The 18673-nt window shown below is 38.3% G+C and overlaps 1 protein-coding gene across 3 annotated transcripts; it reads left to right on the plus strand.

The window, feature by feature from the left end:
- Positions 1 to 11024: 11024 nt before the first annotated feature.
- On the plus strand, positions 11025 to 18156 carry EPGN (epithelial mitogen). 3 transcript variants are annotated; one of them, XM_037035510.1, is made up of 5 exons: positions 11025 to 11233; positions 11704 to 11837; positions 14527 to 14635; positions 15354 to 15506; positions 17173 to 18156. In XM_037035510.1, the coding sequence occupies exons 2-5, from the start codon at positions 11750 to 11752 to the stop codon at positions 17225 to 17227; spliced, it is 405 nt and encodes a 134-aa protein (XP_036891405.1). In that variant the 5' UTR covers positions 11025 to 11233; positions 11704 to 11749; the 3' UTR covers positions 17228 to 18156. The 3 variants fall into 3 exon arrangements, with proteins under 3 accessions (XP_036891405.1, XP_036891404.1, XP_036891406.1); XM_037035509.1 differs by having other exon boundaries at positions 11026 to 11233; positions 11748 to 11837; XM_037035511.1 differs by lacking the exon at positions 15354 to 15506 and having other exon boundaries at positions 11027 to 11233; positions 11748 to 11837.
- Positions 18157 to 18673: the final 517 nt, after the last annotated feature.

Here is an 18673-nt window from a genome sequence, read left to right on the forward strand (position 1 = left end):
TTTAAGTCCCACCCTTAAACTCGCATAGTTATGCACACAGTCATGGAAGTTATTAGTCCCTACCCAGAACTGTAGTTACGTATGTATTTTCCTTATCTCCCTTTAGGTCCTTCCATCCACACATGCTTTGTCTATTTATCCTGCAAACATCATAACACCCAGCTCAGTGTCATGAATGTTGCAGGCTTCCAATACTTTGTGAATGAATAAATGAGTGAATGACAACTGAATCTATAAGAATTACAGAATAGGTTTAGAGAGATTTAAGCAAAGGACTAATGACCATTTTCTGACAATATCTAGCAACAAATTTTGGTTGAATTAGTGAAACAGCTAGAAAAAAAGAAAGGAAAGGAAGTAAGTGAAGAGAAGAAGAGAGGAGGGGAAGGGAAGAGAAGGGGAGGGGGGAAGATACTTGGAGAGATGCTGATAACTAGAGGAGCAAGATGAATAAGTTAAAAAGACAGAAAAAATGGTAGGAGAGAAAAATGATGGTGGAGTGTTGCAGCTCTTAGCCTTCTCCTTCCTCCTTCCAACCTGCTCCAAGCTATATCAAGAATGAATGAAGATATCAATGAGGCTGCCTTACAAACCCATCTCTCCCATTCTTCTGGGTTGGGGAAAGGACTGCCTGATGAGAGGATTGAAGAAGTGAAGGTAGAAGTCTGTCCCACCAAGAATTTAAGTGGGATTCATCAGTACGAGTTCTAGAGGAAAAGAAGCGTGTGGGATGACTGAAGGCGATTTTCTTCCATAAACCATAAGCTGAAAGTGGTAGACAAGTCTCTACTATGTGGTGCAGCTCACCAGAATAGGGAAACATCTGGAGGGACCACAATCCATTTCTTTAAGCCCAAATGTATGTGAAAGACAGTTCATTTAATATTTAGATTCTAAGGATAAACATGATTTACTTACAGCTTGATTTTTGGACATAATTAAGGGAATTCCTGTAAGAGCAGTGTATCACCTCCTGCCAGATGGCACAGCCCGGGAAAGGGCAAGTGTCTGGATGTTAACCGTGGGGTTCAAGTGCTCACTCTGGGGCCTGCCTGTCCTTCGGCGAGTCACTGAACTCTTTTGAGCCCTCATTCCTTACTTGTCGTATTAGAGTGAAAATAAAGCCTGTCATTAATTTCTTTATTAACTTAAGACAATTCACTGAGTAAATAATATATGACAGGTGCTGGAATTGTTGGGACCAGGATTACTAAAGAAAGAATTGAGATGTGCATGGAAATCTTTTGTAAAATCTAAAGCACTCTTGTTACTGGACAGGGGGCCTGCCCCTGAGAAGGTCTGCCTAGGACAGCTGGTAGTGTTTGGGTTCTGAACTTCATGTAGGTTTCACAACTTGAGCCCTGATGACTTATGACAGTACATTTATTAAAGCAACAGGGAAGGGCTTAACATAGAAGAAGCGACAGAAGAAAGCCTAGGTTAGGCTGCCTTAGCTCACTGAGAAGTCAGAGAAAAGGAGGCCTTAGGCACAGATTCAAGGGGTTAGCCTGGGGTGAGCGGCAGCTGCCCATTTGCTCCCCTGGTTGCAAGTCTTATAGGGACCCTTAGAGTCCAGGACTGGGAAGGGTTGTGTGCCTATGGGGGAAGAAGAGGGGACATGGAAAGGTGAAGTCTGCCTCCCAGAAGGAGAGATCGAAGTAGGTCCTTTGTCTTGAGGCTCTTACCTTTCAGGTGGGTATTTTAGGGGAGGTCTCTGGGGAGGGTTTCCACAGAATTGTCATCAGTTTTCCAGGTGTGCTTTTTCAGGGTCTTGGTTTCCACTGATTAGTCAGTGCCAGGGTGGAAGGTCCTTAGTTATTGCAGCTGACTCAGGTGTCACCAACCTGGTTTTATTGCCTTTCTGTGCCTGCAGGTGAAATACAACTGAGGCCTAGATGCTGTCACTAGGGAGGTGACATTCTGTATCTGGCTATAAATTGCTTGGACATTTTGTTCAGCTGTCTCAGTCTCCCTGTTCCACTTGTCCCAGCTTACTGGCCTGTCTCATTATGAAAGCATCAGTTAGTAATTATTACAAAGATGGTTGTTGTATTTCCATGCCCCAGTCTTAGACATATATTTGACATTAGTCCTAGGCTTCCTCCTCTAAGAACTGCAGTGGGTTGTGATAGTGTATTTAATCCTTTGTAAATGATTCCTTAAACTCTCACCAATGGTGCAGAAGATGATTTGACTTATAATTCAAATACTATTTGCTTGGGAGACACATCATTCAGAAATTATCCTACTAAAGAGTTTTAAAAACTTCACAGAAGTAGAAAACAAAATGTAGGCACATTTAAAGTGAGCCAAGTACTATATATTCTCTTAACTTTAAAACGGTGAAGCCTGAGGGAAGAAAGATGGTGATGGAGTAGGAGGGAGCAGATTCCACTTCCCCTACACACAGGAGAAAAACCCAGCTGATCTACGGAGGAACAGAGCAAACAGCCAACAGTACCCCAGCATATAAGAAAGAAAGAGACCAAAAATTGTAGTGGACACTGAAAAACCAGACGCTAAGGAGAGTGCTTCAGGGCAATAAGGTCCCAGGGACCAACTCTGAGATGGGGTGGCTGTAGCCCCAGGCCCGGTGCCCGGGCTGGGTCTACCACAGAGTCCTTGGGACAGAGCCAGGTCAACTGCTCCCTCCATCCCTGGCCAAGCACGGTTTAAGCAGCACCGGGAGAGATCAGGTTGCTTGAAGTTGCAGAGAGAGGAATAAGGACAAAGAAGCAAACACACAGGGCCTGTGACCACCTGCGCGGAGCTTGCAGACGCAGGCTTGGGAGAGTTGAGAGTCACACAGTTACCCGTACTGACCCCGATAGTCATGGTCTGGCTGGAGAATTGGGATGTACTGAGAAAAAGGCTTGAGTAGGAGGAATTTCGCAAAAAAAAAAAAAAAACCAAAAAACTGTGTGGGGAATTCTCCTGCAAGAGCCAGTGGGCCTACTCCCCTCCCAGCCAGGCAGCGATCCCGAGGTTGCGAGAAAGGTTATGTGGAAGGTCTGGGGAAGGCCCTGCTTACCCCTATAGCACTGGGAAGGGACCAAGGCAGCCTGGCTGAGCATTGGGAAAGAGCCTCTGAGGAAGACCTGGATCCCACAGACTAGCTCTAGCGTCAGTGCGAGCAAGACTGGCTGAGTACACATCGGGGAAGGGAGAAAAGCCATACTAATCGCCCCTCAGCCTGCTGCAGCCAGCAAGACCAGAAAAACCGGTCTGGCCAGTTTGAAACCAACAAGAGGTGTTTTGTTGTTGTTGTTGTTGTTTTTAAGTAATCTTTTATTTTTAATTTTTTACTTATTCTTAAGTAAAAAATTATTACTTTACTTATTTTTAAGTAATCTTTTTATTTTTAATTTTTACCATTGTTTTATCTTTCAATACCTTTTCTCTCTCTTTCCATCTTTCTTGTTTTATTACCTTTCTTTCCAATTTTATCTCTTCTTCCTCCCTTCTCCTGCTCTTTTTTTTTTAATACCCACACGTTAGACAAAAAAAAAATCTGGAACAGTGAAAGGACCAGCACTGGACCCAAAGAGGGAACATCCCAACAGTTGAAACAGTGAGACAAATTTCACTTTGCTATTACAGAGAAACTGCAAGTTACTGCATATTTGTATAATTACTTTTTCATTATTCTTACATCTTTTATTTTAATAGTATCTTCATATTCCTATTCTTTCTGTATAGTCTTCTTTGCTTGGTTGGTTATATTATATCATTTGACAGGTTTCTCCTGTTTTCTCTTTCACAGTGTATTGCTAATTTACCGTCCTTCATGTCAACTCTGTTCCTACAGCATACAACTAGAAGTCCTATACCCCCTATTCAGGTTATCCAGATCACATAGAGTCTGTCATATAATTGTTGCTCTAATATTATTGTAAATAATAGCTGTTCCATACAACTGTAAATACTTTAAAACACCCCTCCCAGATCTTAGCCCACTTCACAGTTTCCTGAACTCTATTACTGTAGTGCTTAACTCTATTTTCTCACACATTACACCTATTTACTCTCACCTTACCTCAGAATCTGACCTCCCACAACCTCACTGCTTTCTAGATCCAACTCACAATCCTTCCCTCCCCAACAAGAGTATTAACTTCTTTTCATCTTTTCTTAAAAGTGGCTACTTGGATGGAAGATCACAGTTAACACCATACATAGCCAAAGGATGTCCTATCTCTTCTCTACCAGCTGCTACTGTAAATATCAGTAGAATACTCCCTTGCTGTCTAAAAACATTTGCCTTCCCCTTTAACTGATCACAAAAAAAGAGTAGGTAGAAGCGGTAAACACCAGGATACCCACCGGAAGAGGAAATCCAATAACAAAGGAACCACCAACAGATAACAACAGAAGAAGGTGAAGGAGGGAGTGGAAACACAAATCTTGATCCAGGGCCTACTGGAAATACAACTAAATAGTGGAGAAACTACCCAATACAAACAACTGAACAAGAGTAAAAGAGAATTCTCAAAACCTTGTACACACAAAAGAACCAGTTTCAACACAACCTACCCTCACCAGCACAACAAAATACAAGAGGTGGTAAACAGAGGGACCCTCACTTAACCAGCTGGTAGGAAGGACCCACCAAAGAAAGACCCCAAAACCATCAAAACTCAAGACAAACACAGAGCCAACTTATATGACAGCCCAAGACCAGTGAGCTTGGGAGATCAAGGAGACTACACCACTGAATCTCACAGGTATTATACCAAAGAAGTTCACACCATAAAACCAAGAAACCAGAACAGATCAATTTAAGAAGCTGAACCTAACAAGAAGAGTCTCACAAACAATGGGAAGATAAAGAAGCAATCCCCAAAAGAAAGAAAAGAAGGAAACCTCAGAAAGAACGCTAAATGAAATAGAGCAACTCAACTATCAGATATTGAGTTCAAAGCACTGGTCATCAGGAAGTTCAATGAGCTCACAATGGGTTACCAGAAATTATAGGGAAACTACAATGAACTCACTGAAAACTATATTAACATGAAAAAGAAAATATAAACTATCAACAAGGACCAAGAGGAAATGAAGAATACAATTTCTGAACTGAAGAACACAGTGGAATGAATCAGAAGCAGGATCAATGCAGCAGAAGATTAGATCAGCAGGTTGGACGACCAAGTAGGAAAAAAAAAACACCCAGAAAGATCAAGAAAAAAAGAGGCTCAGAAAAAATGAAGAGGGATTAAGAGAAATGCAAGACAATATGAAACATAATAATATCTGTATAATAGGGATACCAGAAGAAGAAGAGCAAGAGATAGAAAACCTATTTGAAAAAGTAATGAGGGAAAACTTTCCTAATTTGATGAGAGAAAAAGTCACACAAATCCAGGAAACACAGAGAGTCCTAACCAAGAGGAACCCAAAGAGGCCCACTTCAAAACACATCATAATTAGAATGGCAAAATTCCAAGACAAAGAGATAATCTTAAAGACAGCAAGGGAGAAACAGGAAGTAACATACAAGGGAACTCCAATAAGGTTAACTGCTGACTTCTCAATGGTAACACTCTAAGCAAAAAGAGAATGGCAAGAAATATTCCAAGTAATGAGTACCACAGGCCTGCAACCAAGGCTACTTTACCCAACAAGGCTCTCAATCATGATAGAAGGCCAAATAAAGAGCTTCCAAGACAGAAGAAGTCTAAAAGAATACACCTCCACCAAACCAGGTTTCCAAGAGATTCTAAAGGGACTGCTCCAAGGAAAGGAAGGAAAAGAGAGAGACAGAAACACAGGTACAAAAATGGCAATGAATAAGTACCTATCAATAATCATCTTAAATGTAAATGGATTAAATTCTCCAATCAAAAGACATAGAATAGCTAAATGGTTAAAAAAATATGACCCACACATATGCTGCCTACAAGAGACCCACCTCAGGACAAAAGACCTACACAGGCTGAAAGTGAAGGGCTGGAAACAAATTTTCTAAGCAAATGGACAGAAAAAAAAGCCGGGGTAGCAATGCTCATATCAGACAAAACAGACTACAAAAAAAGGGCCATAAAAGAGACCCAGAAGGTCACTTCATAATATTCAAGGGAAGAGTCCACCAAGACATAAACATCATAAATATACATGCGCCCAACATAGGAGCACTCAAATACATAAAGAAAGTCTTAGAGGACTTCAAGAAAGATATTGACAGCAAAACAATTATAGTAGGAAATTTTAACACCCCACTGTCAAAAATGGACAGATCTTCCAAACAAAATATCAACAAAAATATTGTGGCATTAAACAACACCGGACATGAAATGGACTTAACTGATATATATAGAGACCTTCATCCCAAAGAAGCTAAATACACATTCTTTTCAAATGCACATGGAATATTTTCAAAGATAGACCACATGATAGGACACGAAATGAGCCGCAACAAATTCAAGAAAATTGAAATAATACCAAGCATTTTCTCTGACCACAAGGGACTGAAATTAGAAACCAACCCCAAAGGAAAAAAACCCAAACACACAAAATCATGGAGACTGAATGGTATGCTATTAACCAACGAATGGGTCAAGAATGAAATTGGAGAAGAAATCAAAAAGTTCCTGGAAACAAATGAAAATGAACTCACAACAACCCAAAAATTATGGGACACAGCAAAGGCAGTCCTGAGAGGGAAGTTCATAGCAATACAAGCCTACCTAAAAAAGATAAAAACATTTCAAACAAACAACCTAATCCTATGCCTACAAGAACTTGAGGAACAATAACAAAGATAGCCCAGAGCAAGTAGAAGGAAGGAAATAACCAAGATCAGAGTACAACTAAATGACACAGAGACTAAAAGCACAATTCTAAGGATCAATGATGCAGGAGTTGGTTTTTTGAAAAGATAAACAAAATAGACAAACCTTTAAGTAGGCTCATTAAGAAAAGATGAGAGAGGACCCAAATAAACACAATCAGAAATGAAAGAGGAGAAATTACAACTGATACCACAGGAATAGAAGGGATTGTAAGGAATTACTATGAAGAACTATATGCCAAGAAATTTGAAAACCTAGGTGAAATGAATAAATTTATAGAAAAACATAATCTTCCAAAACTCAATGAAGAAGAAGTAGAAAGCCTGAACAGACCAATAGCAGCAAATGAAATTGAGGCAGTAATCAAAAAACTCCCATCACACAAAAGCCCTGGACCAGATGGTTTCACAGGAGAATTCTACAAAGCATTTAAGGAAGAGCTAACTCCTATCCTTCATAGACTATTTTAAAAAATCCAAAATGATGGAAAACTCTCAAACTCTTTTTATGAAGCCAGCATCATCCTAATCCCAAAACCAGATAAAGACACAACAAAGAAAGAAAACTTCAGGCCAATATCACTGATGAACATAGATGCTAAAATCCTTAACAAAATATTGGCAAACTGCATCCAACAATACATTAAAAAGACGATATACCATGACCAAGTGGGATTCATCCCAGAGATGCAAGGATGATTCAATATTTGCAAATCAGTAAATGTAATACACCACATAAACAAAAGCAAAGACAAAAACCACATGATCATATCAATAGATGCAGAAAAAGCTTTTGATAAGGTACAACACCCATTTATGATAAAGGCTCTCAGCAAAGTGGGAATAGAGGGAGCATTCATCAATATAATAAAGGCCATATATGAAAGGCCTACAGCCAACATCATACTCAATGGGCAAAAACTAAATGCTTTTCCACTAAGATCAGGAACAAGACAAGGTTGCCCACTTTTACCACTTCTATTCAATATAGTATTAGAAGTTCTAGCCACAGCAATCAGACAAGAAAAGGAAATAAAAGGCATCCAAATCAGAAAGGAGGAACAAAACTGTCATTGTTTGCAGATAACATGATAGTGTACATGGAAAATCCTATAGCCTCTACACAAAAACTGCTCAAACTAATAAATGAATTTGGCAAAACAGCGGGTTACAAAGTCAATATTCAGAAATCAAAAGCATTTTGTATACTAACAATGAATTAGCAGAAGCAGAAATCAAGAAAAAAATCCCATTCAATATAGCAAAAAGAAAAATAAAATATCTGGGAATAAATCTAACCAAGGAGGTGAAAGACCTGTATGCATAAAACTACACAATACTGAAGAAAGAAATCAAGGAAGACACAAACAAATGGAAACATATACCGTGTTCATGGATTGGAAGAATTAACACCATCAAAATGTCCATACTTCCCAAAACAATTTACAGATTCAATGCAATACCTATTAAAGTACCAATGGCACATTTCACAGACACAGAACAAACACTTCAAAAATTTATATGGAACCATAAACAACCCCGAATAGCTGCTGCAATTTTGAGAAAGAAGAGCAAAGTAGGAGGGATCACAATACCTGATACCAAACTGTATTACAAGGCCACTGTAACCAAAACAGTCTGGTACTGGCATAAAAACAGGCACATAGACCAATGGAACAGAACAGAGAACCCAGAAATAAACCCAAGTCTCTATGGACAATTAATATTTGACAAAGGGAGTAGCAACATAAAATGGAGTAAAAATAGCCTCTTCAACAAATGGTGTTGGGCGAACTGGACAGCTACATGCAAAAAAAAATAAAACTTGAGCTCCAACTTATACCATACACAAAAATAAATTCAAGGTGGATAAAAGATTTAAATATAAGCTGCAATACCATTAAAGTCTTTGAGGAGAACATTAGCAGGAAAATCTCAGATATTTCACGCAGCAACATTTTTACTGATATGTCCTCTAGAGCAAGGGACGTAAAGGAAGGAATAAACAAATTGGATCTCATCAAAATAACAAGCTTCTGCATGGGTAAAGAAAACAGTATTAAAATAAAAAGAGAACCAATTGTATAATAAAACATATTTTCCAATGATACCTCAGACAAGGGTTTAATCCCCAAAATATACAAAGAACTTACACGAGTCTACTCTAAGAAGACCAGCAACCCAATTAAAAAGTGGGCAAAGGACTTGAACAGACACTTCTCCAAGGAGGACATACAGAAGATCCAGAGACACATGAAAAGATGCTCAATATGGCTAGCTATCAGACGGATGCAAATTAAAACCACAATGAGATATCACGTGACACCAGTCAGAATGGCCACCATAAACAAAGCAACAAACAAGTGTTGTAAAGGTTGTGGAGAAAAGGGGACCCTAGTTCACTCTTGGTGGGATTGCAGACTGGTACAACCATTATAAAAAACAGTATGGAATTTTCTAAGAAAACTAAAAATGGATCTGCTTTTTGACCCAGCAATTCCACTGCTGCAATTATATCCTAGGAACCCTGAAACGCTAATCCAAAAGAACCTATGCACCCCGGTGTTTATAGCAGCACAATTTATAATAGCCAAGTGTTGGAAGCAACTTAGGTGCTCATCAGTAAATGAATGGATCCAAAAGCTATAATACATATACACAATGGAATTCTATGCAACAGAATGAAAGCAGGAGCTCCTACCCTTTGTGACAGCATGGATGGAACTGGAAAGCATTATGCTGAGCAAAATAAGTCAGGAAGTGAAAGACAAATACCGTATGATCTCAGTTTTAACAGGAAGCTAAACAACAAAACAAACAAGCAAGCAAAATATAACCAAACACACTGAAATAGAGAAATATAACCAAAACACACTGTCAGAGAACAGGCTGACAGTGACCAGAGAGGAGAGGGGAGGGCATTTCAGGGGAAAAGGGGAAGGATTCACAGGAACAAGTGTAAAGGACACATGGACAAAAACTAAGGGGGGTGGAAATGGGAGGGAGCTAGGGAGTACTGCGGGGGTGGGCTGGGATGGGAGTAAAAGACAGAAAACTATACTTGAACAAAAGTTCAAATAAATTTAAAAAAAGGTAGCCAAGATAAAAAGTAAAAAATCTGAAAAAAACAATGACAACAGCGAAGCTTGTGGTGATTGCCCAAGTTATAATAGTCCAACAAGCTCATGCTTGTGTGATTTCTAAATCCAAATTCATATCTGAATAGTAATAGGGGTACTTTCTGGTAAATTGTATTTGCTGGGTGGACATGATTGGAATGATAAGCTATCTTGACATAAACAACTTCTTAGGGTACAGAAAATGTGAACATTGAAAATCCTGAGAGAAAGGCACACCTCCTCTGCAGAACATATTTATAAATTTTTCATAATGATTTGGGCAAGTGAAAATTTATGGGAAGTTCTTTATAGTCACAATATGTAATAGTAATAAATATGTTTCAACTTTTAAAATGACATTAAATAATGTCATTTAAAATAATCATAACTATGTTAACAGTGAGGAAAATTTGAATGTTGTGTCAATTTTAAAACTTTCTATTCATTGGATGTACCAAACCTAAATATTTTAATTTTATCTCAATGGAAATTATTTACTTATATTATTACTATTATTATTATTATTTGGTGCTTTCTTGGTCCTCTCTAGCCTCTTCATTGGGGTGCAAACTTAAGCATTGTAGTTCCTAGAACTTGGTAGCTTATTGCATTTACTCGGAAAAATACTAAGTGGCAGAATACATAATGATAAGTGTTATACATTTAAAATAATTATTTTTAAAGAACTTGTAATAATAAAATTAAGTAGCAAAACCAAAAATGGAATATTAAACCTTTGTTTTTATACAAATGGAATTGTTCTCCCCTGCCACTAAATTACAAACTACCTTGATTTGCAATGAAGCCCAGTCTGTACTGAAAGGCAAAGTGACCTCAGATTCAGGAATATTTCTTTGATTCACAGGTTATGCTGTTTCCTGGTTTGCAAATATCCAAACTCCCTTTGTTGGAATCTGATAGAGTTGCTAGGAATTTTGGAGCTGGTCCAATCCTATTTACATGAATGGAGCCCTTCCTGACTTCAGATTCTTTTTTGTTTTTTTTAAGTATTTTTACTTCTCTGGGTTATGTCCACAGGTAACAGTAAATCAGTGTTTCAAAGGAAAACTTGATCACATTGCCAGATAACACGAATATCCTAACCGAGAGTGCGAGCGCCCGAGGCTTGATGCTGCTGCCAAAAGTACATATTTTTTTGATTGGTAACTGCCAGATGACGCTTCATCAAATATAAATGCAAGAAAGACTCAGAGAGCTCCATAAAAACCTTCTACCCGTCAGTCTAGAAGGATAAGAGCCAGATACTGTTAAGAAGGGCAGGAGATGGCTTTCGGAGTTTCAGTATTAGTCTATCTCTTATTCAATGGTAGGTAATTTCTTTTTGTTCTGTTAATTTTGTATCAGTGTAGAATATGAATAAGATTTGTTTTCTCTGAATTAGTAAGAAGTTGTTTTTCATAGTTGTTCTTCATGACAAAGATTAGAGCAGGGAATCTGTGAATTAATTTAGCTTCTTAGGTAATGTATGTTCCTCTCCTAACACGCTGTGACACCTCTTATTTTAAAGATCTTTAAAATATTTACTCTATAAAACCAACAAGTAGTTAATACTTTTTAACTACTATGAGTATATCACAGCATCCTTGTGATTGAAACAGTAAATTAATATTTTCTCTTAGATATTACTGTGTTTCTATTTTGTATAATGGACTAAGTATAGATGAGAAACTCAGGAAACTGCTGTAGTCATTTTATGGATCTCAAATGTAAATGAATTGAAAACCAAACACAAATGGGAATATATAGAATAACTTTTAATCTGTTGCTTATACATAGAAGGAGGCTCACCTGCTAAAGATGCTTTCTTCCTCTTCATCCAGCAATGGTGGCATTAACAGAAGAACTGGCCTTGAATGGGACACCTGGAATCGCAACCCAGCAAAGTAATTGGACCATTGACAAAACAAAAGGTATTTTCTTTGCACTTTTGTATTTCAAGTGACTTGTTTTTTTAATTTCTGGTAAAAATTTGGATCGCGATAAGAGAAACATTGGGAAATTTTAATATATATGTTATGATTAGAGAGTCAACTCTTTTAGTTGGAAGTAACAAGTAAATGAGGTCTGCAACAAACTGGCTTTTTAAAGGGAGGAAGTGAAGCAGATGATAGAATTTTCTGCCCGATTCCTGCTTGCTTCTCTATACCCCATACACATCCAGAGGCAGTCGGTCACCAATCGGGCATTATGTTTTGATCTGGGACTATGAGCTTTGCAACCAAAGAAGTAATGGCTACAAAATGAAACCTTAATTAATGTCCTCTCGTCTTTAGAAATATCTTTTTCCTTGTTTCTTTTTGGGGGTTTGTATTGTTGTTTTAGTGTAGGATACATTTCCCGCCCACTCTACCCAATTTTTACTGGTGATAATAGGTTTTCTTTATTATATTATTATTTTCATTTGAGTAGCTTCCTCCTGCTGTTGAGCATCAGCATATTTTCAAACTTGTTAGAACTCTTAGAGATGAACTTGGAAAGCTTGTTGTTACCTGCCGAGACCTGTGTGCTGGGTGGTTGTAATTCTCAAGCAAATCGCACACTGCCCCCTGATGTGGAGACTGGCGATGTGACACAGGGTGCAGGAAATACCGTATCTTGCTCTCAGAGCCAGGCAAATAAAAAAAGATCAGATCAAATATTTTTCTTAATATGAAAGATAGTAATAATTAAGAATTATTCATTTCACCAAAAATTTTAAATTTTTAAAAAAGGGATTCAGACTATTTTTGCCCATTTGAGGTTTTTAATATCTATTGGTTTGCAAGCCAAAATCAGCGTGGGGTTTAGAATAACTTTGATATTCTAAATATCTTCATGTGTTCTGAGCCTTTGAACAAAAAGGAGAAGAAACACCTTCGTTAGAAGTTCATACTGCAGAAAATTAAAATACGTGTACTCTAGGTGACTGAGTTCACAACAGCACACCCAGACCGCCTCTGTTCTTCCTTGAGAGGGAGCTGCAAGTAACATTCTCCAAGTTACAGGCATTAATAATGGGAAAAAGCAATTGAATATACCATCTCCCTTGTTTCCTCTTGCTTTCTTGATGGAAAACTTAAGTTTTTCCTTGTTTTTTATATAACTTAAAATCTGAATCCAGTATTTTAGGAAATTTTAAAATGTTATATATAACTAATATTCTTCTTCTTGGGGGAAAGACGAATCTCTATAACATACCCTTTCTTCGGGAATGTCTTCTTTCAGTTCTCACACTTTCTAGCAAATCTTAATTTGCTCACATCTTGAAGTAGAAAGAACCTAGTCCAGTGTATAATGCAAAATTCTCACTGCTTCAGAATTAATTATTAAAATGGGAAATTAGATTCATGACACCACATTCAACAAAATGAATGTGAATTTTAAGGTACGGTGGGTTCTTAATCAAAAGGGAGTTCTACAACGCAGGATCTTGTCGGTGCCTTGGTACTTAGAGATTTAGTATTTTCAATGTAAAGAAAGTCTGCCTTTTTGGATGTGAACCAGTAAATGGGAGTTTTTAATCTCAGCAAGATGAATATGGTGTAACATAATAACTAAGGATGAGGAGATAGTCATATTTATTCACAACAATGACAACATAAAATGCCACAATCTATTTAAGAAAAATTTAAGTATCCGCAATTAAAGTGTACCAAAGAGGACTCAGTTATACAGTTTTATCGCTGTCATTCCCACTGCATAAACCCCAAGGATGTATAGGTATATGTCCATAGTGCATCAGGGGATGAAGAAGGCTCATCCTGAAATGTGTACGTTTTGCTACAACACAGCTTCCCAAAGGGAAGCTGCCCATAAAGAGGCTTCTGGACACTTGACCATAAAAGTTCTGTCAAGTGTGGTGACTTGAATAGTATAAGAGCTAGAAATCGAAACCCAGGTGTTCAAATTCCAATTCCAAGGCTTTTCCCACTATTTCATAATGTCTCTTAAACAAGTGAAATTTCTAAATGATATTTGAAAGTATTGACTTAACCATGTTAAGCCTGATCCATAAGTTGTTCCCGGCTTCTTGTATAGGTCACAACCATCCCTCTTCTGAAATCAGGCAGGGAGATGTTCCCTTTTCGATTAGCTGCTTGTGGCAGTCCACACAAGAGGGAATTCTCTTCTCTCTCCCCTCTGGGAGAAGGGAGGAGAAATCAGTTCATTATCTCCCAACTATAAACCCAAAGCTTCCCAAGTGCTGACTCCTTAGGTGTGAAGGGGAGAATGAAAAAATTGTGTGAGATCTTGTTAATACTTAATAGCATTCAGGCATACATTTGGGAAGCCTTGCTCAAGGCAGCTGGCTAAAACGCTCTGATGCTGTCACCTTTTGGCAAACTTGTCTCATATAGCTTATTATATGTAACTTCTAAAGAAGGGAACAATCAATTTACCTCCACCCCCTAATTAATTAATGATATGCCTAGGTACTCTTAACCTAACCTTTGTGAGTATAACCTGCCAAGGGAACAAATCAATACTTTTATGGACAGAGCACTCAAAGAATATTCTTACAATTAAAGGTCTCTTTAACATATTACAAGTCTGTTATAAAAAAATGTGAGCCACTTTGTCTGTTAATATTGTTTCTCCTTTTCCTATCTGACTGCCTAGAAGGACCTATAGCCTTGAAGTTCTCACATTCTTGCCTGGAAGACCACAACAGTTACTGCATCAATGGAGCATGTGCCTTCCATCATGAGTTGAAGGAAGCCATCTGCAGGTAATGGCAAAGAGCTTTCCAAGTCCTAGAGGTAGGAGCAGGTGAATGTGAGCCACTGGTGTTTCACGTAGGACATTTCTACACACCTCTATATTGTGAAGCAAAAAGGGTACATGATCTGGCCATGACTCACCAATCCTCTTTGTAGTTGAGTATCTGAGGAGTCTTTTCCTAAGCTACCTAATCCGCATTACTCAAAAATATGGTTCCCAGATTAGCAGCATCTGTGTTACCTGGGAGCTTGTTAGAAATGCAGAAGCTTATGCTCCACTTCAAAACTACTGAATTCATGTCAGCATTTTAACATCATGCAGATATGATTATAGGATGAAGCAAAACAAGTTATGGTAAAAACACTTCAAGAATATAAACCTCTAGAGCAACTAAGATACTATTTTCATGATCACTGATTTGCTCAGTATCCTCCTATGAAAGAGTGAATAACCTTCTAGATCAAGGCATTCAAGCACAGGTGCTACCTTCCCTTCCTACCAATGAGGAAAGTTGCATTAATATGGGGCCTTCATGAAATGATTATTATAAAACACATAGTTTCTTCAACACTGTAACAGATTGGCTTTCATTTGGTATTTGGCCCTTTAATTTAAATTGCATCCTTTCCATTGAAATTGTGTCATTCTTGGAAATTGGTCTTTTCTTTGTATTTCTATCATCATGAGTTTTAAAATTTTTAAATTTTCATTTTCTTTTTGTAAAGGTGTTTTACTGGTTATACTGGAGAAAGGTGTGAGCATTTGACATTAACTTCCTATGCTGTGGATTCTTATGAAAAATACATTGCAGTTGGGATTGGCGTTGGATTATTATTGAGTGGTTTTCTTGCTATTTTTTACTGCTACGTAAGAAAGAGGTATGGAAAAAACAAAATATAACATCACTGGCTACTTGCTCATTTGAAAAATATTACATACTGTATTGGGCATTGACATGTATAGTTTTTAAGTGAAAATGTGGCTGCATATCTAGCAAATAAGCTCCTGCATATTTGTTTTGATGCTTTTCCTCATAAACCTAGACAAGCACTAAAAATTTACCTGTAGCTGCAATAAGCTCCAATTTACAATTTTCCCCCATCTTCATCCCTGTCTGCCTACATGCAAATGAGGAGGACAGCAGGCCTCACAAGGGTGAAGATTAAGTGTCTCTCATTCACAATTATGGATTCAGTGCCAAATACTATGCCTAGAACACAATAGATACTCAGTAAATATTTGTTAAATAAAGAAATCAAGAAATGAGTATTAAATGAATGAAAATGTATGACAAACATGGAACATTTACTTCCCAACCATCAAGTGAGGATATATTCACCAGGTACTATCTACTGCTAGAAGTTTAAAAAGATAAGCTTAGTCCACTAAATATAAAGTACTTGTGTATTAATTCTTATTTCTGATGTATCCACACTGGCCATTCTTTTCCTTAAATCCATATGGCTAGGTAAAATAAAGAAATGATGTGAGATAAATTGAAGAAAAAGTATAAATATATTTCCCTTGGTATACTCTATTGACTAAGTTGTCATTTTTTAAAATGGCCAAGATTGTCAAAGTAAGAAAAATTTTTGTTACTGAACAATTACATCTTAGAGAGAATAAAATCTGTTATACCAAATGCAGATTAATTAATATAAAATCTGTTACATCAATTGATATTATTAGGTCAATTTCTCAAGAAAACAAAAAGGAAAGAAAAAATAGTAGACCTTTTAATGTTAAAAAGACAGTTTTCTGCTCTGACCAGTATAGCTTAGTTGGTTGGAGCATTATCAGTAAACCTGAAAGGTCACTGGTTCGACTCCCAATCAAGGCACATACCTAGGCTGCAGGTTCAATCCTTGGTTGGGGCGCATGCAAGAAGCAACCAATCAGTGTTTCTCTCTAACATCCTCACATCCATGTTTCTGTCCCCCCACCTTCCCCCACTCTTCCCCTCTCTCTAAAAATCTATAAGCACGCCCTCTGGTGAGGATTAAAAAAAGACAGCTATCTGAGGTCAGGTTTCCTAGAAACAGAACATAAAAGAAAGATTCTTGTGCAAGTGTTTGGTGAAGGGAGACCCTGGGACGAAACCTGTAATGCAGAAAGGAACGCTAGATCAGAGGAAGAAGGCGAGAAAAGGTATGGCACTAGCTGAAGAGGAGCTTAATCTGCCTGATTCCAAGAGCAGATCTTGAACATGAATGGCATTACAGACCTATTCCCCAAAACATGAGGGATCTTGGTTCAGTGCCCTGGGTCATCAAGCATGGGTGGCAGGATATTTCTGGCAGGGTAGTGGGCACGGGCCAAGAATCTCCCAGGAATCATCAGGCAAATTTTCTGTAGTCCCAGGGCAGTGCTCTGGGGAAGGGTGCTGCTGTGGGCCTGATAACACCCGTAGCCACTGGGGTTGGGTCTACCATTGAGTAAAAGGGATCTGGGCACCACCACCAACTGCTACACAAGAATGTTTATATAATCCTCGATATGCTATAAAAATAGCAAATTCATATGGAAATCAATACTCTGTTTCAGGTGTCCAAAATTGAAATCCCCCTACAACATCTGTTCCAGAGGAAGACCACTGTGAGGCCTTCGTAAGAAAATTTTCTGAGGCATATGTAAAGAATGAGTGGATCCAAAATTAAAATTTTCCAATGAAGCAACAAAACTTCCCAAGCTGACTAGACTTGAAAATAACAAAAGATAGGATCATGAAGAAATGAGAGAATAAATTTCAACATTGGTCTTTAGACTTTGTCATTACTATGGTACAATGGGAGCCAATGGAATAAGCTCACAGTGGCAGAAGTCAAGTGCATAGTACTGCTCTGGACTGTTGCTGTTGTGGTATGGCTGTTGTTCGTAGTGCAGAGAGACTTGAGTTTCATGCTTCTGACCATGTCAGATGTGAGTTTTCATGGAAATAACTGTTAACCCTGCAGCAAGCTAAAGCAATGCCAAGCTTGGGTTCTTCATGTGCTTGCTCCAGTAGTTTGGACCACACCTCTCAACGGACCCAATCCCAAACGTGCTGCTTTCATAGTATCTAAAAGAATGTGACGCCAACTCTTGGGATGAGATCAGTGTTACGGCACCTACAGTGAAGCAAATATGTGCCTGGAGTCTAAGTCAGAGACAAGAAAATGGAATTCCGAGGCAAACATACATCATACCAGCTTGTGACGACACCATGGAGCCTCTATCTGTGAAATATGGAATAAGCTAAAGAGTTGATGATGACTGAAAGCTCTCTGGATATGGAGCCCTGAGTAGGCAGAACATTTCCATTCCTTTCATGGGTTATAAAACATTGTGTTCGACTCATCGGTCCTCTAATGCTTATATGTTCATCACTTCCTCCTCTTGTTAGTGGAATTACCTGGCGACTATCCATTTAGACTGAAATTCTAAAATGCTACTAATAAATGAAATTCTGCAATTGACCCCCCCAAAAGAAACAAAAGTTGGACCCAGGAATTTTTTTCACCAGCCAATGGCATGTGGAAACTTCCGTTACCATTTTGGGTTTTTTAAATATTTTTTTAATTTAATTTATTTATCTTTAGAGGGGAAGGGAAGGAGAGAGGGAGAGAAATATCAATGTATGGTTGCCTCTCATGTGTCCCCTGCTGGGAACTGGCCTGCAACCCAGGCATGTGCCCTGACTGGAAATCAAACCACGATCCTCTGGTTCGAAGGCTCGCACTCTATCCACTGAGCTACACCAGCCAGGAACCGTTACCATTTCTGAATGCTGAATAGCAGATTTGCACATAGGGAGAGAAAATGGGACAATGATAGAAATAACTATATCAGAATTGGGGCCCTTTGTCCTCAATCATATTTCTTCCATGTAATTAGAATAATCTTGGGCTGGACGGTTGATATCTTTGGACTTTGGTTCCATTTTCTACAAGGCCCTTCTAGCTCTAAATTGGCAGTAGGAAAAGAAAGCATTTTTTTCCTTATCTGTGCTGAAAGTGGGATATTCTCAACCCCTACCTCTTAATCCAAACACACCACTGGCTACCAC

The sequence above is a fragment of the Sturnira hondurensis genome, unplaced genomic scaffold (assembly GCF_014824575.4).
Source record: "Sturnira hondurensis isolate 20B ecotype Veracruz unplaced genomic scaffold, ASM1482457v3 Scaffold0022374, whole genome shotgun sequence".
NCBI lineage: Eukaryota > Metazoa > Chordata > Mammalia > Chiroptera > Phyllostomidae > Sturnira > Sturnira hondurensis.